The sequence below is a fragment of the Meriones unguiculatus genome, chromosome 10 (assembly GCF_030254825.1).
Source record: "Meriones unguiculatus strain TT.TT164.6M chromosome 10, Bangor_MerUng_6.1, whole genome shotgun sequence".
NCBI classification, from domain to species: Eukaryota; Metazoa; Chordata; class Mammalia; order Rodentia; family Muridae; genus Meriones; species Meriones unguiculatus.
In genome coordinates, this window is record NC_083358.1 from 110,125,263 (window position 1) to 110,148,177 (window position 22,915).

At 40.6% G+C, this 22,915-nt stretch overlaps 1 protein-coding gene across 1 annotated transcript; it reads right to left on the minus strand.

The window, feature by feature from the left end:
* Positions 1–5,299: 5,299 nt before the first annotated feature.
* Positions 5,300–7,765, minus strand: LOC110563289 (protein S100-A9-like). Its single transcript, XM_021660320.1, has 3 exons — positions 7,754–7,765; positions 7,240–7,412; positions 5,300–5,587 (listed from the first exon to the last, which is right to left on the minus strand). The coding sequence occupies exons 2-3, from the start codon at positions 7,387–7,389 to the stop codon at positions 5,462–5,464; spliced, it is 276 nt and encodes a 91-aa protein (XP_021515995.1). The 5' UTR covers positions 7,390–7,412; positions 7,754–7,765; the 3' UTR covers positions 5,300–5,461.
* Positions 7,766–22,915: the final 15,150 nt, after the last annotated feature.

Below are 22,915 nucleotides of genomic sequence, written 5' to 3' on the forward strand. Positions count from 1 at the left end.
AAAGAAACTAAGCAAGAGAGAGGACCCTGACTAAAACGCTCAATCCCCATCCTGAAAGGCAAAGAGGCTGGACATCAGAAGAAGAAGAAAATCGGAAACAACCTAGGAACCTGCCACAGAAGGCCTCTGAAAGCCTCTGCCCTGCAGAATATCAAAGCAGACACTGAGACTGATGGCCAACTGTTGGGCAGAGTGCATGGAATCTTGTGTAAGAAGTGGGAAATAGTAAGAGCTGGCGAGGACAAGAACTCCACAAGGAGAGCAACAGAACAAGAAAATTTGAACACAGGGAACTTCCCAGAGACTCATACTCCAACCAAGGACTATTCATGGAGATAACCTAGAACCCATTCACAGATGTAGCCCATGGCAGTTCAGTGTCCAAGTGGGTTACATAGTAATGGGAAGAGGGACTGCCTCTGACATAATCTGATTGGCCTGCTCTTTTTTCACCCCCCCTGAGGGGGGAGCAGCCTTACCAGGCCACAGAAGATGACAATGCAGTCACTCCTGATGTGATCTGATAGACTAAGATCAGAAGGAAGGAGAGGAGGACCTCCACTATCAGTGGACTTGGGGAGGGGCATGCACGGAGAAGGGGAAGGAGGGAGGGACTTATGGGGGAATATAAAATGAATAAAGTGTAATTAATAGTAAAAAAATAAAAAAAATAAAAAAATATGAAACTTAAGGATTAGAAGAAAGAAAAGTTTCCCGGGTCCAAGGACAAGAAAATATTTTCAACAAAATCATAGAAGAAAACTTTCCCAACCTAAAGAAAGAGATGTCTATAAACATCTTTTACAAAACACCAAATAGATTGAACTAGAAAAGAAAATCCTCCTGCCAAATAATAACCAAAACACTAATGTACAGAAAGAATGAATTCTTAAAGCTGTAAGAAAAAAACAAAACAAAACAAAACAAAACAAAACAAAACAAAACAGGTTTTCTAACAGGCCTAGGCTGCCATTCTCCAATTTAATACTGAGGTAGCCCAGTAATCTTTTGATCAAATTCCTCTGTACTAGCTTGAGAAAATTCTTTATTCTGATTTAAAAGATTCTCTAATATTTGTTCTATTACTTTTGATTCAACATTCCACCTCTCAGTCCTCTCCTTATATAAGTCTACTTCCTGTAAATTTGAGGGAGAATGACAAGGAGATTTTTTTTTCTTTTCTTCTTTATTCTGACCTACAAGTACTGAACATGTTATACTTAGTTTGAGGTTGATAACTAAAACAAAACTACAGGGGGTCCAAATGTCCTCTGTTGCTGGGAGCCAAAGCTATCTACAGAAGCCAAAGTCAAAGCTATCTAGTGGAGACAGGTATCTGCTGAGGCCAAAGTCAATTAGTGAGCCAAAGCTATCTAGTGGAGACAAAGGTAGTTACTGAAGCCAAAGTCAAGTAGAGAGCAGAGGTCATTTAGTGGAGACCTAAAGCTCTTTAGTGAAAGAGTTATCTAAGACCCTAAATCATGGGTGATAGAGTGTGAGGACATCCATTTGTTAGAGCATCCGTAAGATATCTTAAGAAAACATTCTTATGGTATCTTGCAGGTACAATATTTAAGCCATGAAAGCACTCTTCCTATCTCCTGCAGCAGTAAACTAACCTTCCCCCTTTCCTGCCTTCTCCCTATATAAGTTGGGTAAAAATTTCTAATAAACGAGGCTTTGATCAGGTGAACAGACTTGGCCTTCATTTCTGCATCTCTCATCCCTTCCCCCCTAGTCCTTCAATTCTCCTACTTTAGGAACCCGTTGAAGCCCCGCGGGTTGGGACACAATCTTTTTTATTTTTAACACAGAAAAATTTTCCTTTTAAAAAAAATCTTGCTATCTCTTCCTTCAACAGACTTCACTCTAATATATTCAAAGTCAACATTTCTTTTTATGACTGTCTATACTCAGTTTCTTCTCTTTATTTAGTGTCTAGGCACATTTACATAACACTTCTCTTTATTTCTTGCAAACTTAATCTCATTATATATATATATATATTTTTTTTTTATCAGTTACATTTTATTGACTCTGTATCCCAGCCGTGTCCCGATCCCTCATTCCCTCCCAGTCCCTCCCTCCCTCCCTCATCTCCGCCGTGCCCCTTTCCAAGTCCACTGATAGGGGGGACCTCCTCCCCAATCATCTGATCCTGTTTTATCAGGTATCTTCAGGACTGGCTGCAAAGCCCTCCTCTGTGGCCTAACAGGACTGCTCCTCCCTTCGGGGATGGGGAGACCAAAGAGCCAGTCATTGAGTTCCTGTTAGAAATAGTCCCTGTTCCCCTCACTTTGGGAAACCAATTGGTTACTGAGCTACCACAGGCTCCATCTGAGTGGAGGTTCTAGGTTATATCCATACATGGTCCTTGGTTGAATGTCAGTCTCAGAAAAGACCCTGTGCCCAGATATATTTGGTCCTTGTGGAGCTCCTATCCTTTCCCCATCAGACTAACTCGCCTTCTTTCTTATGATTCCCTGTACTCTGCCAAAGGTTTGGTCATGAGTCTTTGCTTTGAAAACACTGCTACTTAGAGTCTTTCAGATGCACTCAGTAGACTCCTGTCATATGTTCAATGCACATCCCATCTGTCTTTCTAAACGAGGATTGATCATCTTACCCCATGTCCGCTCAATTGATTATCTTTTTTAGGTGTATAGATTTCATTATGTTTATCATATCTTATAGGTCTATATAAGTGAGTATATCCCATGTTTGTCTTTCTCCTTCTGGGATATTTCACTCAGAATGATCTTTTCTAGATCCCACCATTTGCCTGCAAATTTCATGATTTCCTCCTTTTTGATTGCTGAGTAGTATTCCATTGTATAAAAATACCACAATTTCTGTACCCATTCCACCGTTGATGGACATCTGGGTTGTTTCCAGGTTCTGGCTATTACAAATAGAGCTGCTATAAACATGGTTAAGCAAGTGTCCTTTTTGTGTACTTGAACAAACTTTGGGTATATACCTAGCAGTGGTATAGCTGGGTCTGGAGGAAGCACTATTCCTATTTGTCTTAGAAAGCGCCAGATAGCTTTCCAGAGTGGTTGTACCAGTTTACATTCCCACCAGCAGTGGAGGAGGGTTCCCCTTTCTCCACAACCTCTCCAGCATGTGTTATCGCTTGAGTTTTTTCATCTTGGCCATTCTGATGGGTGTAAGGTGATATCTCAGGGTCGTTTTGATTTGCATTTCCCTGATGGCTAATGAGGATGAGCATTTCTTTAAGTGTTTTTCTGCCATTCGATATTCCTCTGTCGAGAATTCTCTGTTTAGCTCTGTTCCCCATTTTTTAATTGGATTACTTGGATTGCTGCTTTTCAGCTTCTTTAGTTCTTTGTATATACTGGATATTAGTCCTCTGTCAGATAAAGGGTTAGAAACAGAAGGGAGGATCAATGGAACTGCATAGAAGACCCAGAAATAAATCCACACACCTATGAATACTCGATATTCGACAAAGAAGCCAATTCCATTCAATGGAAAAAAGACAGCATCTTCAACAAATGGTGCTGGACCAACTGGATGTCTACATGCAGAAAAATGAAAATAGATCCATATTTATCACCCGGCACAAAACTAAAGTCAAAGTGGATCAAGGACCTCAACATAAAACCAGATACCCTAAATCAATTGGAAAAAAAAGTGGGGAACAGCCTAGAACTCATTGGCACAGGAGACAACTTCCTGAACAGAACACCAACAGCACAGGCTCTAAGAGCAACAATCAATAAATGGGACCTCATGAAACTGAAAAGTTTCTGTAAAGCAAAGGTTACCGTCATCAAAACAAAACGACTGCCTACAGATTGGGAAAGAATATTCACTTAATCTCATTTTTATTACTTAGCTTCTCTAAACTAAGTCTTCTGGAGACTACCCACTCCAAGCTTATATTATTGAAAGGCTTAGGCCTGACTCCGTCCCCCAAATGTCATCAGTCTCAGGAACGAGGCCAAAGGTCACCTATTCCAGGAATAGGAAAATGATAAGATTCCCTACTCAAGGAATAGCCTGGAGATAACCACAGAATGGGAAGGTATCTTATCTCAGGGTAGGGTATCTGTGCTGGGCAGCCCACCGACCTAACATTCCTGAGGTCTATAGATAGCTTGCTCAACTTTATGTTGGTTAGCCAATCACTTTGCAACAAGCTTGCCCTTGGTCACCAACCCTATAATTGTGGAAATTGTGGAAATTCCTTGTTCTTCCTCAAACCCCAATAAAAACCCTAGTGTGCAGCTGCTTGGGACTCTCTTGTCTGATCCACTGTGTTGTTGAGCTTAAGCCCAAATAAAGCTCTTTGCTTTTGCATTCCTGGTCCGGCTCCTGGTCGTCTTGGGGGACCTTAAGATTTGGGCATAACATTATAGGCTTCAAAGCCTGGGATTTCAGTTTCTCAGTCTTTCGCCAATGTTTCTGCTCATGCTGTCCTGGGGTCACAATGAGCTTTGGGGCTCTGCTTCTTGCCCCAGGGTGGTGCACCATGGCTCTGGGAAGGTGAGTGGTACATCAGGAATAAGGACTCATGTTTGTCTGCCACCACCACTGCCAAAGCCGTGTGCAGCAGCCAGGAAACCATTGATGATGACCACAGCTTCCATGCATGGGCTTTCTCATCCAACTGCCATGTCCAGAACTAATGCTGGGCCCTAATCTGGGATCTTGTGCCCCACATTGTTGTGCCAGATATTGTGGGCTTTTGCAGATCCCACTTGACGTTTAATTAAGATGTAGAGACGTATGTGTTGTTCTCATTACCCACCTCCCTTCTCCACTCAGTCTCCTGTCATTCTCTTTCTGCACAGGTCTGTGTCTCTTGCATCTCCCTGTGTCTCCCTGCTTCTACCACTGCTGGAAATCCTACTTATAGTTTCTACCCCAGCTCTTCCTCTACCTCTTCATTATGTAAAGCGTCACATTTCTTACTTATATAGTAGGCTAGGGAAGGTCACCTTCCCAACTGGCAGTTTGCCTTACTTTTAAAATCAGGTGAGGAGGAACATTTACATATCCTGCTAGCTGGGAGTTGCTGGCTTCAAATAACAACTAAGAACACACGTTTTCATATCCAGAGGAAAAAAATCAAGAAGGAAAAAAATCAGGAAGAAAAAAAACAGGAAGATGAACAAAAGTAGATATGAACAGACACACAGGTTGTATCGTGACAGAATGGAGTGATCACAACATTGGAGAAAAGTTCAGAGCAATTGGCGCTTAGTTGTCTGGGAAGAACAAATACAGAAAGAGACAGCATCAAAACTGATAGCACTGTTGAGCAGACAGACTTTATTTCCCCTTTTGCCCCTGGTCCATAACCAAAGCCTGTGACATAACATTCCCTGTAGCATTGGTCAGGTAGATGCAAAGTGGCTTGAATTCCTGTTTAGTAGCTCTGGCCATGGATACATACACCCTTTTCAAGGCCTGGCTCATTGGTGGGACCATGCTAATGTTGGAGGGCATCCTCTCCCACCATTTGTGTGATTCTTCCTATCAGGGCCATAAAGTTTTCAAAGCTGATTTCCTCCTCCATGTTGTAGAAGTAATCGAATGAAGGATGTCTCTTCATTGCCTGGAAGAGAGACAGCTCTTAGCATTGACAGTGTTCAGGAAGAGCACCAGGGAAGACACTGCCAAGGGCAAATACATAGGGAAGCTGGTCCAGGAACTCCATTTCATAATAAAAGACCTGGGTGCTCAGGATAGAATACACTAAGCACATGTTCTCATGTTCCAATTTGCTGCTGGTAGCTCTCCAAATTCAGAGCTAGGACTCTGTTTTTCAGAAGAAGGTAAGACAATTAGTAAGTCTATAAATATTCCACATTTGTCCTCATAAACATAAAGAGTCCATTCTTCTCAGCTACTTTTCCATCATTATTTCCCTAGAAGACAACTATTTTAGTGGATCTCACTGAGCTATTTACTGGTAAATACTGAGGGAAACACGCTTGTATGGGCTCTTGAATAGATAAAGCTTTCAAGGTGCTAAACAGTGTGAGAAGCTGTGTGTGTGTGAGTGTGTGTGTGTGTGCGAGTTGTGTGGTGTGAGGGGTAGATTCATGTGAAGTGAAGGATTTTAGTGTGTGTGAGAGCACCACCAGCTGCAGATCTTCCACTCACTGGCTGGGATAACTTGTCTAAACCTCTCCCAGAACCTGAGTGACCAATGATTCAGGTGTCAGGAGAGGGAGTAGAATTCAGGAAAGAATCAGCAAAGGACAACTCTGCTTACAAGATTCTTGTGCACCCTTTCTGACTGCCCTTATCCAGTATTCTGATTTTCTGAATTCCTCATTTATGAAAAGCTGTCCACTGGGGCTGGATATGTGGCTCAGGCATTAAGAACACTTGCTGCTCTTGCAGAGGATGTGGGTCTAAGTACTTATGGTGGCTCACAAACAATTGTATTCAAATAAAGGGGTCTAATTTTTTGTCTTGCCTCCATGGTCAGGAATTACACACTCACATTGTGCATACATACTTTGCAGGCAAAAATATCATATACATCGGATAAAATAAGTACATATTAAAGAGAAAGAAAAGAAGAGCTGTCTTTATCACCAATACTGTCCAAAATTAAAAATTTCTATCTCAAGGTTGTCCAAAAACATTCTGGAATCTAGCTCCCAGATGTCAGCCCTTGGGGATATAATGGAGGCTGGGTCTGCGTTTCACCTGTGTCTGCATGCCTCTATTTCCTCAGGTTTGAAAAGAGATTACTAACTATGTTGGAATGTGGTTTCCAAATGCTCTTTATAACTTAGATCTATAGGTGAGAGGACTCCCATAGATCAGCCTCAAGTTCCCAGATGAGGCCCAGTGTCCCTCCACTGCCCAGTCAAGCACCACCTTGGAACACCTCCTTTAACCATCTGACCTCAGCTCCAATATACCCGTTGCATAGTGGATATTTCTTTTTTTTTTTCATAACCACTCAATTCTACTCCATTCTATGAAAACCACTTACTCCATCCTGCAGATACTTAGGGCATTGGATTTAACTGCATTTCTAATTCTGTGCCTGTCTGTCATTGGTAGAATGCTATTTTCCTCTGTCTGGAATAGGGCCGCACAGTGCAGTTCAGGTCAGTTCCCTGAGGATCAGATTCTAACTTCTCACACCTCTAGTGACTGAGCAATGGCTGACCCTGGATGGTATGGGCTTATACTTTCCCTCTGACTGTTGCAGGCTGTACCCTCTTCCCTCAGAAGAAGTCCTACCTTGAGGAAATTTGGGAAGGTATCGTTGAGTAACTGTTTCAACTCTCCTTTATTCAGCTTGTCTACTTCACGCTTTCTAGGAGTGTATGTGTTGAATACATCAAGGAGCATCATTGCATTTTCTTCCATTTGGGTCAAGGCTTGGGCCATCTTATACTGTCTGAAGAATGGATCTGTGAAGGTTTCAAGGAGAAGAATAAACTTCCATGTTTACTGGACCTGGACCCGTGTTGGGGAGAAAGCTTGAAAGTCAAATGTAAAAAAAAAAAAAAAAACAAAAAAAAAAACAAAACGAGATTTTGATCCTTTAAGGAATACCAAAATACAAAGAATTTTGTAGTATTAGGTTCTTAGAAATCTTAAAGAAAGCAACAATCCAGTCAAGGTTAACAAGAAAGCCTTCCAGGAGTATTTGGAAGAATGTTGAGTTAAAAAACAAACCAAAGCAAACCAAAACTAAACAGCAACAAACCAGCAAGCACCCTTCTGCCAGGGGAATCTGGAGCTCACTTACCAAGCTGTGGAGCCACACAGAGTGCTTGGTAGAGCAGGTGCAGGCCAGCATTTATACACAGACCCTTGCTGGACACATGACTCAACTTGAGAAAGACTGAATCACAAGTGTATAATGTGTATAATGTATAAGTGTATAATGTGGTGACCCTGCCAAGGATGGAGTTGAGGCAGAACCCTTCCCCTTCCTCTGGCCCTCCCTTCCACTCTTCATTCCTTTCTTGATTCCTGTATTATTATTATTTTTTCCACTGCCTCTCTCTCTTTAGAATTCCCAAATCTAAAGCTGGAACTGGACTGAGAAGATGATATAAAATAATTCCATTTCCACAGAGTTTTTTTTTTTTAATTTCCTTGATTATGTCAGCATGTCTGACATCTTTCCTATTTCCTCCTGGAGACAGTAGAGTCTGGCTGAGTATCCCTGGGCGTTGATGCATCTGCCCCACCCCTGTCTCCTACTCATTTCCTCACCTCAGCCAAAAAAATAAAATCAATCTATTGTATTGCTCCAGCTTGTGCAATGAGTCCTAGCCTGTGACTGACTGGCTCTTCTAAATGCTCTTAGGAGGCTAAGTTTTATTGATGGGATATAGGTAACAGTTAAAAATTTAAGAGAGATGATAAATGCTTATACTACAGATTAAGAATCTGATGTCCTAAAAGGGACATGGGTGTTGTTGATTATTAATATTTAGTATTGATTTGTCTTTTAGTTAAACAGTGGTTATTCCTAAACCTGCTGCAAACCCAAATCACCACACAGAGACTAGGATTTATTTAATTAACTTAGAGCACATTGCTGGGCAATAGTTATTCCATCCTAAATCTCCAAGCCTGCATAGTTTCCTCCCATTCAGATTGCCCACATCATACTTGCTTTTAGTCATATCTTAGGTCTGGTTCATCTCTCCTCATGGTTCCAAATCCTCTTCTGTCCATCTCTGCTCTCCTACTCTTTCCACCTGCTTCCTTCTCCTCACCTCCAGACCAGAATGTCCCACCCTATTTTCTCCATTGCACAGCACTGTCTGGTTGTTTAATTGAAAAGACAGAGAACAAATGGTGGCATGTTTACACAAACTTGAGACAGGTGATGCTTAGAATAAACATCACAATGTAATGTCCATATTGAAACCAGATAGTGGGGTAGAGAAATCAGCATTTGAATGAACAAAGGTAACTTGTATACATTCCACAAGAACATTATACCAACACATGGGCAAGGCCACAGGGCTGGTAGGTTACCAACAAAGAGAGATTCATATATCCAGGATGTTGGAGAAGTAAAATTCCAAGCATACTCTCTCTTGTTGCAAAGTGAGTGAGGATCCTCAGCACTAACATGGGTCCAGAAATCCTAGGATCATTTCTGGACCTTAGTTCCAATTTGGCCCCAGGTCTCTAGGAGCTTACAAAACAGATGAGTGCTTTTTTTAAAAAATTTTATTGTTGTTAGAGTGTGTTGATTATATAAGATAATGGGTTTCATTGTGACATTTCACAAAAGTAAAATGCATTGATATATTTGCCCAGTTTTATCTCCGTTCTCATGCTCACAGGCTTTCCCTTCTTCCATGCTCCTAGTAGTATGACTTTTACTACCAAGACCTTCTTTGCCTGCAGATAACTTGCAACAATTGTCTTTGTCAGACTGGTTAATTTTGCTTAACATAACAGTCATTAATTCCTTACAAGGACAAGTTTTATCTTTTCATGGTTGAATAAAACTCCACTTGTATATTAGACAATGAACAGATGACTTTTATCCATCAATCTATGCCCCCTAGGTTCATCACATAACTTATGAATTGTACACTGGTGATTTTAAGTTCTATTACAGAGCCATGAAAGAAAAGCAGCATGAAGCTGGCACAAAACAGATATGTCGGTCAATGAGTCAAAAGAGAAGATCTAGACATGAACTCATACAGCTACATCATCTGATAAATTTTTAAATCTTTATTTATTTTATGTGTATAGGTGTTTTACCTTCATATGTCTGTGCACTGTGAGCATCAGGGCTCACAGAGACCAAAAGAAGGCATTGGATGCCCTGGAACTAGAATTACAGATGGTTGCTAGCTGCCTCACAGGTACTAACTAGGATTTGAATCCAAGTCCTCTGGAAAGGTAGACACTTTTCTTACTTATTTAACCATATCTCACCATCACATATCTTATTTTTGACAAGGTGCTAAAAATGTTAAACGGGGAAAAGAAGCCTATTTGACAAATGATGTCATGAAAACTGGATATCCACATGTACAAGAATTAAATTAGATGCTTGTCTCTCCTCCTGCTCAATAATAGAATATGTTAGAGACCTTAACATAACACCCCAAACTCCAAAACTGCTGGAAGAAAAGATTGGAAAAATTCTTTGAGAGATAAGAGTGGGCAAGGAGAATGTGAACAGAACTTCAGTTGCTCAATAAATAAGGTGAATGATTGACATGTGGAACTTAATGAATTAAAAAAAATACATCTGTATGACAAAGGGTGATGTTAACTGGATGAAGAGACAACATGTACAATAGCAAAAAAATTTGCTGAGCAAGTTAGCAATATCTTGTAATATTCAGGACACAAAAACATAACAAATAACAAACAAAGCAACCCAATGAGGAAATAGGCTTAGAAACAGAATACAGTATTCTCAAAGTAAAAAGGTCCGATCTATACTTTAAATGTTCAAGACATTCTTAGCCTTTAGGAAATGCAAGTCACAACTATTTTGGCATCTCATCCCCAGTCTAGCCATAATGGCTATAATTAAGAAGACAAAAGAAAATAAAATTGGAAGAGTGGGGAGAAAAGACTCTTTCTTTTCTATTGGTAAGAGTATGGACTGGAGCAGCAAGTACAAAGATCCATGTGTAAGCAAGCATAGAACTACACTATGACCCAGATATATCACTCTTGGGCATAAACTCAAAAGACTCATAATTTATTACAGGGATATGTGCATATCTGTGTTTATATCTATTTCTCATAATTTATTACAGGGATATGTGCATATCTGTGTTTATATCTATTTCTCATAATTTATTACAGGGATATGTGCATATCTGTGTTTATATCTATTCTTTTCATAATAGCAAGATAATGAATTCAGTCTAGACAATTGTCAACTGTTGAATAGATAATGAAATGTACAAGTGGCATTTTATTCTGCCACAAAAACAAAACAAAACAAAACAGAAATTATACAATTTTCAGGAAACAAAGTCCTTGAATTGGAAAATCTTGTACTGTAAAGTAACTGAGACATAGAAAGTGAAACTTCATGTTCCTTCTTAAATTGTAAGTAGTGAGCGGTAGTGTTTATACTCAACCTGCCAGAATGTGGAGTCACTTCGAAAGCAAGATTCTACTCACTGTAGTAGAAGATTGTCTTGCTCAGTTTTCTCCTATTCCTATGAGGAATTACCTTGCCTAGGTTAACTCAGTTGAGAAGTTGCAAGCTAAAAATAATAATAACAGTTCTCTCAGGTTAGATCTTGGACTGCATGAAAGAAAAAAAGCTAGCTAAGCAGCAGGATTCATCATTTCTCTTTGATTCCTAACTGCAAGTTGCAATGTGACCCAGTTGCCTAAAGCTCCTCCCACCAGGATTCCTCATCATGGAAGATTGTATCTGGAACTATGAGCCAAACTCAACCCTTTATCTCTTAGATAATTTTCCTCTTTTCATGGTATTTTAGCAAAGTAATAGAAAATTACTTATGACATAGATCAAATTGTGCCTGCGTATATGTGTGTGAGTGTGTATGTGTGTGAATAAGTGAGAGATTTAGTGTAGGAGTGACTACCTCTTGGCACCATAAAACTAGAAATGGCCCATGAGAGGTGAACAACTGTGTTGTTTAAATAAAAGTGGACGGCACTAATATATGTGTATATTAGTGGAAGTGGAAGAAGGGAGAAAGAGGTGGCTTAAGTGTGGGAAGGAGGAAAGCAAAGAGTAGGAGGAAGAGGAGAGAGGGTGAACCAAAACTGAACACGTGTGATGGATGATGCTTGTCAACTTGACTGCATTTGTCAAGTGGACTACCTTAAGGGGTAAAGAGACAATTTCACCTCATAGATCCTGAATACAGTCTACCATGGTAAGGGATGTCCTGGTGGCAGGAGCTTGAGGCAGGAAGCCATATTGCACTTTACACTTGAATAGCAACAGCAGCTGGACACACCTGCGAGTAATTTTCTCTATTGTATCATTTGAGATGGCAAGGCCCAACCTAATATGGGTCACACCTTCTATTGGCAGTCCACAGGAGGACATGGAAGAAGAAAGCTTATGTTTTTCACTTGCTTGCCCTCACTCTTGTTATCATGGTCACCTACCCATTTTCTGATCTATTCCCTGGGCACTGTTAGAAACTACTTCTTCAGGATCCCAAAGTCAACTGAAGACTTCCAGCTCTCTAGGAAGTCCCCAGGACTCCATCAATCTTAAATATTAAACCTGATTTCCTTTAGAAGGAAACCCATCAAGTAGATTATGGATAGTAGATCAACTATGAAGAACTTTTACACACTGAGTATATTAGTTCCCTTTCTATTGCTGTGATAAAACACCATGGCCAAAGCAACTTGTAGAAGGAAGGGTTTATTAGGGCCTATTTTCCAGAGGAATAGGAGTCTCTTGTATTTATGGTGAGAAAGTATGGCAGCAGGCAGGTGTGCTGATTGTAGGAGCTCACATTTTAAACCACAAGCAGAAAGCAGGGAGCTCACTGGGAATAGCAGGAGACTTTGAGATTTGAGATGTCACCTCCAGTGACATATGTCCTCCAGTAAGGTTACACCTCCTAAACTCCCCAAACAATGCCATCAAGTGGACACCAAATCTTTCAATGCCTGAGACTATAGGGGACATATTCAAACCAGAATACTGCCACACATCTTCTTTGAGTGAGAAGGAAACACACTGCTTTTGCAATCAATTGTGTTTGATAAGAAGTCTAACTGAGAATGTAAACCATAGGTAATGGGATCATTATCTCCGGGTTTTCTGTTAGTTCATTTGTTTTCCTAGTGGAAGAAGAAGCAGATACCTTAGGATAGAATGTTTGCTCCACATTTTGTTTTCTCCTGCAAGGAGCCAGTGTCATATGGGTGCATCAGGAGCTAACTCACAGGACACAGTGAGATGAAAACATCCAAAGTAAAAACAAAAAAATGGATGACTTGTGTTACAGTAAGAATGGGTGCTAAAACCAAGGGAGAGTATTAGTAAATGGTAAAAGATTTATATGATCTAAACTTAGAGTATAACTTGAAGAGTTTATTTTATGTAAAAAGAATGGGGACACAACATGGGTAGAATCTGGGAGTAGTTGAGGGAAAGAGATACATACACAGAGAGAAAAACAGAGAGAAACAGAGAGGGGGACAGAGAGGCAGAGAGACAGAGACAGAGAGAAACAAAGACAGAGACAGAGGGACAGAATGTGTAAAATGGGAATGTGTAAAAAGAAAGTCTGGAGTACTAAGGTTAAGATAAAAAGCTCACAGCCAATATGAGACAGCTGAGTGAAGCTGATAAGAGACAAATGAAGTCTAACAACTTGCTTAGAGTTTCAAATTCCTGCTCAATATCATAGCAGGAAACATGGTTGCATTAGGCAGGCATAGTACTGGATAAGTAGGAGAGCTACATCCTGATTTGCTGGCAGAAAGAGAGAAACACTGGACTAAACAAACAAATACATGAGCCTAAGGGACATTCTTATTTGATGCACCATAATACATTAGGCATATTTGTTTTGTACATATCCTGCCTTCTAATTCAGTGATTGTAGTAGACTTGGTTGCAAGTAAGGATGACATCTAACAAGAAGCTCCTATTGTTCCCCAGAAGAGACACAGACCAGCACCATTTGCTGAAGATGCTGTCTTTTTTCCCGTTGTATGGTTTTGGCTTCATTGTCAAAAAACAAGTATTCTTAGGTTTGTTGGTTTATTTCTGGGTCTTCTATTCCATTCCATTGATCCACCATTCTGTTTCTATGCCAATATCATGCAGTTTTTATTACTGTTGCTCTATAGTATAGCTTGAGATCAGGAATGGGGATTTCTACAGAATATCTGTTACTGTACAGAATTGTTTTAGCAGTTCTGGGTGATTTCTTTTTCCATATGAAATTGAGAATTGTTCTTTAAAGGTTTGTAAAGAATTGTGTTAGTGTTTTGATAGGAATTACATTACACTGGCTGAGAGTACATTGTAGAGTGTGAGAAACAAGGGGGAGACCCTTCCTTAACAATGTATTAGCACAGGACCACTTTCAGGAAGCTGTTTCTAATCTTCACATGCCCACTGTGGTACTATTATTAATAAAACACATTTTAAGCAAAAAAGTTTGTTTATTTTTTGTCTTGTCTTCAAATTTTACTTAACATGATGCTCTTGTTTTGTTCGCTTTTTTGAGACTATGTTTCATGTGTTTTAGGTCAGCATAGAATTCACTAAGAAGCCAAGGATGACCTTGAATTTTCAACCTTGCCTCCATCTCTTATATGCTGAGATCACAGGAATGTCCCTCTAGATTCATGAAGCCCTTGGAATGAACTCAAAGCTTCATGGATGCTAGGTGAACCATCAGCCAACAAACAGTTGCATTACAAGCCTTGTAGATATTTTATTTCACAGAATTTTTCAATGTGGTTTATGTTGACTTTCAACTCATGATGTTCCTGCTTCAATCTCCCAACAGCTAGACTTGTGAGTTTGAGCTAGCAAACCAAAGTATGTGTGAAATTCTAAAGCAAACAAACACAAAACAACAACAACAAGTAAAACAAAAAAATCCCATTCACCCACCCTCATGTTTGTATGATTATGTGGAAGATAAATAGAAATATTTTATTTCTAAATTTCTGTCATCGTATTAGCTACCATGTTCATTTTCTATTGCTGTGTACAATTTTCCCATAGATCTAAGAGCCAAGAAACATTTATGTGTATTATTTCATAGTTTGTGTGGGTCAGGAGTCAGAGCCTCGTTGCGGTATCTCCTTTGCCCACATCCTGCCATGGCTGCTGTCAATGTTGGCAGGGCTGCATTGTTCATTGAAGGGGTAACTATGGATGGAGCTCCTGTCACACTTTTCTAGTTTGTTGAACTCGTGTCTTGGAGGCTGTTGGCCTGGAAAAGCTCCCAACCCCTAGAAGCTTCATCTGACTCCTCTCATAGCTTCCTGTATAATGAGAATTGTTTTAACGAGAAATGTTCCTCCTGAGCTTAAGTGTATGAACACTTGGTGGCCAGATGTAGCAGTTTTTTGGATGATTGTGACCTAGTAGGAGGAGATATGTTGCTGGAAACGAGGTGTTTTAAATCGATACTGAAGCCTGTTAGGGCCCTAAATATTTTCTTTTTGCTGATTGGGTTGCTATCGTACTTATGTCACTTAAATTCTTCCAAGCTGAGCTTCAAAGTAAGATCTGCTTTGTGTCTTCCTGAATTGCTTGTCACAAGGCAAACTCATGAACTATTCCCATTTTAAAGGTTTAAATATTAGTAATGATGGTGAAATGTTTAGTTGTAAATGAAAGTTGACTCTTGTGTCTTTAAACAAAGCAAAAGGTGATATCGGTCACTGCCACCAACTGCCATTTCTCATTTCTGATTTCTTTGCTAAGTATTTTTTTTTTCACGAGACCTTTATCCAAGATCTTCCATACCTGTGGGTTGTAGGGCACAAGCATGTTCCATACTGACGATACTAAGCATATGAGATTTCAGGTCCTTGCAGAGATCTGTTCTGAACTTTTCTAGAGCTCATCAGGGAGTAGAGCACAGTGGGTATCAGCATCCTCTTGAACAGCAGAGTTCTTCATGGTTCATTGGCCTGAGCATTTCCCAATCTAAAAAAATGCAACTCAGCATTTAAAAAGCAGAATGAAAAATTCTATATGCAAACTCTAGAAGGTGGAAGGTTTGTATTATAGTGTGAGACCAAGGCAAGAACAAATACCTCATATGTTGAAATAAGACCAAAGCAGAGAATGTACCTTGCAGAATTTCTAATTCTGTTTATAGTTAAAAGAGATTGCTTGGTGCTAAAATCTAGCTAAGAAATAAGTCTGTGTCCTGTGTCAAGTCCTTGGTAAGTAAGACCTCTATGTGCAATCAAAAATAAGTTCCTGGTCTGACACACACTGCTTAGAATCTTCTTTCACTTGAAGCATACACTTGCTTTGCTCTCCCCTTTTCATTGTATCCTCTTAACAACAATGAATAACTGTCAGCTCTTTTACCCACATGAACACCTTATATCTCCTTTAAAAAGAACTTTAAGAAGCCAATGGGGGCAGCTGTCAAAAACCCTGATGACACACAGACAGCCATGTGGTCAGCCTAGAGTGCAATCATCCATAGTTTGCTTTAAATTTAAACAATAGTGGGCTCAGTCATTTTTTCTTGAGAATCTCAAGATTAACAGTAAGTATGCTATTTTCTAGCTCCATCCATTTGCCTGAAAGTTTCATGATTTCCTTGTTTTTAATAGCTGAGTAGTATCCCATTGTGTGGTAGAAAGAAAATACTGTATTTTCTTTATCCATTCTTCAGTTGAGGGACAACTGTGTTGTTTCCAGTTTCTGGCTATTTTGAATAAAGCTGCTATGAACATAGTTGACAAATGTCCTTGCGGTATGGTGGAGTGTCTTTTGGGTATATGTCTAGGAGCAGTATAGCTGTGTCTTGAGTTAGAACTAGTCCTAATTTTCTGAGAAGGTGCCAGATTGATTTCCAAAGTGGTTGTACAAGTTTGCACTCCGACCAGCAATGGAAGAGTGTTCCCTTTGTTTCACATCTTCTCCAGCGTTTGCTGTCATTTTAGTTTTTGATTTTAGCCATTCTGATGGGTGGAAGATAAAATCTCAGGGGGATGGAGAGATGGCTCAGTGGCTCAGAGAATTGTCTGCTCTTCCAGAGAACCTGGGTGTGATTCCCAGCCATCACATGGCAGCTCACAACTTTCCACTACTGTTCTAAGGGATTGGGTACCCTCACACAAATGCTCATAAAATAAAACGAAATAAATTATTTTAAAAAATATGGAATCTCAGAGTGGTTTTGTTTTGCATTTCCTTGATGACTAAGGACGTTGAGTATTTCTTTAAGTGCTTCTTGGCCATTAGAAATTCCTCTGTTGAGAATCTTCAGTTTAGGTCTGTACACTATTTCTTAATTGGATTATCTGATTTGTTAATGTTTAATTTCTTGAGTTCTTTTATTCTGGGTGACGTAGACCCAGAAAAACACACATGGCATATACTCACTTAATGTGCCTATTAGCCATATAATATAGGATAAACATACTACAGACACAAAAAAGCTAAGGTAACAAAGAGTGCCCAAGGGAGGATGCATGAATCTCCCTGAGAAGGGGAGATAAAATAAACATCAGAAGTGGATGAAGAGAGAGGAGATGGGAAGAGGAATGAAGGTGGGGATCAGGTATTGGGAGAGTGAGAGTGGAAGGTGAGAGGTTTGGGAGAGAAAGGAAAACTGATGGGGGTATCTCTTGGACAAGGTGGAGACCTGCGTCAGGGTAGGCTCCTGGGAGGATAATGGGGGTGACTGTAGCTGAGTCTGCTAGTAGCGGGTGATATGGAGACTGAAGTGGCCATCTCCTATAGCCAGGCAGGACTTCCATTGGAGGGAGTGGGACATCATTCCACCCATAAAACTCCAAATTTTCCCTGCCTATAAGATATGCAGGAATAAAGGTGGAGCAGAGTTGAGAGAAGGTCCAAACAGGACTAGCTCATCTTGAGACCCATTGCATGGGAAGGAGCCACCACCTGATACTATTGATGATACTCTGCTATGCTTGCAGACAGGAGCCTAGCATAACTCCTCTGAGAATCTCTACCCAGCAGAAGATCGAAACAAATGCAGAGACACACATCCAAGCATTAGGGCAAACTTGGGGGAATCCTGTGAAAGTGTTGGGGGAAGGATAAGGGGACCTACAGGGAACAAGAACTCCACACAAAGACCAACAGGATTAACCAAATGAGGCCTACGGGGGCTCACAGAAACTGAACCAGAGAGCATGCTTGGACTAGACCTAAGCCCCCTACACATATGTAGCTGATGGGGCAGCTCGATGTTCCTGAGGGTCCCCTAGCAATTAGAGCAGGTGATGTGTCTGACATGGACTTTGTTGTTTGCTTAGGATACCTTTTCCCTAATTTGGCTGCCTTGTTGAGCCCCAGTGTAACAGGATGGGCTTAGTCCTGATGCATTTAGATGTGCTGGGCAGGTTGGCATGGGGTGGCTCTCATTTTCTGAGGAAGATGGAAGTGGAAAAAAGGAGGAGCGTGAGAGGGTGGTAATGGAAGGAAAGGAGGGAAGGGGTTGTGATGGGGTGTAAAGTGAATAAACAAATAAATTAATGAGAAAAAAAGAAAAGAAAAACAATAGGTATGAGAGAAAGAAAACAAACAGAGGCTCTTGGAAGAGTCCAGAGTAGAGAAAGTAGTAGAGTGAACATGGCTAGTTGACTAGACTCAGCAGAAAGAGAAGCTGGAATAGGGTACAAGCCTGAATAGAGAGAGGGAGATGGAGAGTGGCAGGGGCAAGCAGTTGGAGAGAAAAAGAGTCACAGAGAGAGACTGAGAGAGGAAGACAGAGAGAGTGTCTGCAAAAGAGAGTATAGCCAGAATAGCAGGATTACAAGAGGAATGAGCAGCTCATGTGAGGAAAGCTTAAAAGCTAGAGGGAGTTTAGGGTAGAGAATGAGCAGAGAAGAGCTGAGAAGAGCTAGGATGCTAGCCAGGACTGTGAAAATATGCAGCATTTACTTGCAATGTTGAGAGAACCTGGTGGTCATCATAAGCTTTGGTATGCTCATAGGCACGATATATAGCTGTTTGTCTCTTCTGCCCAGGATAAGGGAAATGGCTCTTTTTGGGAAAGGGAAATGATTGAGAACCAAGATCCTCATGCTTAGGTTAGGTGGTTGATTTAGAGATTCTGGTTCCACCTACCATGCCCAAAGCAGGGGAATTCCTGCCTGGCATGCATCTATTGGCTGAAACACAAAAGGAGATGTTGAATTTTGAATTGATTGGCTATAGGAAGGCACCAAAACCATTAATTGTCTGGCTTCTGTTGTTTGGCCACCCTAGGGCAGTGGGGTGATCTGGGCCTTTTTCCTAGCAACTGTATCTCTAGTGGGCAAAGGAAAAGAATGCAGTAAGGCTGGTTTCTCCCTGAAGGTAGCTGGACATGTCTCCACCTTTTGCCTTTGTTCAGGCTTGTGCTTTAAACTTTGACCCCATACCTCAAAAAACTAATTTTTAATTTTTTGGTCTTTCATTCACCCATTTCCATGATCATTTGAAGACCCAGTCTTGGGTCTTCTAGATATGACCCCTGGTATCCTTCAGATTTATCTTTCTACAATGGGATCTGAATACCATTACTGTATCGCTCCCAAACATTCTTTAATGAAAGCCATCAAGCAATTTAAAATACAAGGCCCAAAGGTAAAAATCAAAATGAGTAGGGATCCCATCATGGTGGATATAAGGGTAGTAAGCCAAGGAGAACTATCATACCAGGATTTAAACCATCCTCTGTAATCTTCTCTTTCTAGCATCTCTACAGGCTTTTTGTTCAGCTGCTGCTCCAGCTCAGCAGGTTCCCAATATAATAGCTAATGTCAGGGAACCCCTTTTGACTAGACTTCTTGTGGTCTTTTAGGGTCTTGTCATCTAGACACAACATTTGGAGGTCCCACCAAGATTCTGAGATTTCTCACACCCCTAAGACTTTGATCTGGAGGGTCTTGTGCTGGATGGTGAGTGTCTCTGTGTGGTGTCTCTGTCTTGGGTCTACTGTCGTGTTGGGCAAGATGTGGCTAGGAGTGGATGCACACAAGAGTCACAGCCATTGGGGTCTGGGAGATATCCCTGGCCTTGTGGTGGTTGATGGAGAGCCTACCCACCTGTTTTCTGTGGGCGAGGTTTGGAATGGTTGACAGAGAGCCCACTGGGCAAGACTGCCCCCACTGGCCCACTGCTAGGTTTCAGCCTAAACTGTGGACACCTGGAGAGTCATTGTTTCACGTTGCTGAAGACAAGGTGAGACCATTCTCTCATGTTCTTTTTTTCCACAGAAACCGTACCTCATTTTCTGTGCCTGATGGCCAGAGTGCCTCTGCTCAGGATGCTGTGAGAGTACAGGAGCCAGGCACAACTGCCTAGATGGTGGACAATCAACTCTGTCATTTTGATTGCTACATAGATTCATTTAGCTTATAATTTATCTTTCTCAGGTCGCTGATCACACTGATGGCTAAGCTAAGCTAATGGTAGCTTTGCAGCTAAAGAGCAGACAATTAGATCAACTGTTAGTTCATTGGTCAATTCATTAGCTAGTAAGAACTACTAGGTACTAGATCTTTTATTTAGAGAGGCAAAGAGGTTGCCTTGCTCACAGGTTTTATGTTAATTGCCTGTGTCTTATGGTGAATAACTGAATGGAAAGATGTAAAGTTTATATAAGGTCAGAGGATATGAAAGTTTAAGTTATGAGGATATTACAAATTGTTTAAGCGTCTAGGAAAATGTTTCAAAGTCAGTAAAAACAAGAAAGATTTGAGGGTCTAAGTAGGTGTTTTAAGATATGTGAATGTAAGTCATAACGATATAAGAGAGTAATTTAAGGCATATTGAAAACGGGAGATATTTCAGATTTCTTTCCCCCTCTCTGCTATTGTTGTGCTTATGATGTTATAAGATTTCAGAAGTTCAGATTTATGACATTGATCAATAGAGTTCTGATAAGCTGATGGAGTACTGACTGCTTACTTGCCTGTCACAAGCTTGAGATTTTAATTTCCTTTTGGTTTTCTTCTGGACATTTAAAGGTGCTTCTCATCATGCTCATAATATCTGTCTCATGTGTTATCTAACCCAAAAGCCATAACTTTTACTAGGTCTTAGTGGTATGAGTCTGCTTCTGCTCTCTTGTAGACACCTGTTAACTGCTTTTTCTAAAATATGGATCTCAATACAATGTTGATGCTAATATGAGTTTCAGGAAGCCAAAAAGCCATGAGAACTGGACCTGGCATAACTCAAATGGACCCCTGATGAGTTTTTTCCTTGGTCTTGGGATTCCTCACTTTCTCAAATTACTTGACAAATTTTAACTTCTGTCTCTAGTCTGAATTTGTGTCAGCAGATTTTCACCTGGCTGACAGAATCTATTTGGGGGATCATCTATGGACTGCAAGCTGAAATCTAGACTTGATGGAGGCTGACATGATTGCTCCTTGCCTCTTCAGACAGATCAACTAACAAGATGCTTCTGAGGACTACCCCATTGCCTAGCCTTTGGCTGGCATTTCAGCCTTCCTAGCCCTTAATGCCAATGGTCCTATTGTTAACATTGAAGCACTTTCAGAATAAGAGACCTTTGCCCATAATCCCACCTAACAGGCTGAAATGATATATCAAGAAGGCTCCCTCAACATAAAGTTAAAAAGTCTGAACACATCTGGAGGAGTTGAGACAGTATCCTCTTAAAAGGAGGGAATGAGAGGTCCAAAGTTTAAGATTCGAGTCTTAGGCCAGCCTGACTTAGGTCCTGGATAAAAGTTTAGATAACGACTGGGTAAATTGAGACATGTCTGGCCTGCTGCATTGAGTAATTGGCTTGCAGTACTCCTTCCTGCACTTAAGAGATATGGTTTCCTGGCAACCCACCCAGATGGCCACTAGTTTGTGACTATAGAGTGTGCTAATTGTTCTTCCCTAGCAACAGCTAATCAGCACATTCCAAGCATTGGTCCTGATCAAATGCTCTCTAGATCGGGAACTGTTTCATGGTCTTGGTGCCTACCCAAAGCTTGGAGCCCCCTGCCCCGCTTGCAGTTTTGCTCTTTAAAAACCTTGTTCCCCTAGACTTTGTAGACATGTCCCTCTCCTGCTTCAACAGGAATGTTGCCACCTGGGTTTGAGCTTGTATTAAATAAACCCTCATATGTTTTGCAATGGACTCAACCCCTGGTGGTCTTTTGTGGTCTTGCAATCTAGGCACACTATTTACAGGAAATCTTTCTTCTTTTCTGGCCTTTCACCATCTGTCCCTGCCTGCTGAGGCTGCACATCTGTCCGGAGCTGCTGCTCTTGCTGCTTCCCACAGCTGCTCAGACGGGTGGGTGCACAGCTGCTCAGACAGATGGACACACAGCTGCTCAGAGCAGCCCACCGCTCTCGCTGCCATGTGTTCTGCACACTGGGGACAAGGCAGTATGCTTGGATGTTGGGTTACTCCTGACCACCATCATGCTCGCCTCAGCCACCCTTAAGGTGTGTATATTAAATCCATACTCTTTTCACATGGAGCCCTAGCTCATGGCTTCCTGCCCTTCGCCCACACTTATCTCAATAGTGCGAGCTCTTCCCCCCTCCCCTTCTGCAGCAGGTCTACAGGGGTTTAAAACTAAGCCACTGTTGCCTCATTTCTTTTTCTACTTTCAAAAAAAAAATCTAAGATTAAACTGTAAACCTTGGGACAGCTAGATAGTATAAAACAACATTTTAAATCTCTTTAATTATGATTAACTTATGATTAAAATTATGTTTATTTTATTTCCTTTTAGACTAAAAGCAACAAGTGTCATTTTAAATGGGTATGCATTTTTAAATTCAAAGTTATATTTTTACAACATGCTATATCCATATCCATATCTATATCTATATATCTATATATACATCTATATCATCTATTTCTATCTATATCTATCTAATAACCATGTTTCAAAATATTTTTTAAAAATATTTAATTTATTTTATGTGCACTAGTGTGAAGGTGTCAGATCCTTTGGACCTGGAGTTACAGACAGTTGTGAGCTGCCATGTGTGTGCTGGGAATTGAACCCGGGTCCTTTGGAAGAGCAGATTGTGCTCTTAACCACTGAGCCATCTCTCCAGCCCCTCAAAATGATTTTTATATGATGCTAAAATTTCAAAGTTATAAAGGTCCATTTAAATTAAGCTAATTTAAAATGTATATATAACTGCCAATGTCTTTATCAATTTCTAAATTAATAAATGAATGCTGTTTCTCCTGCCACAAGATGCCTGTGATCTGGATTCACCATTAGGCTTTCTGGCTAACACATT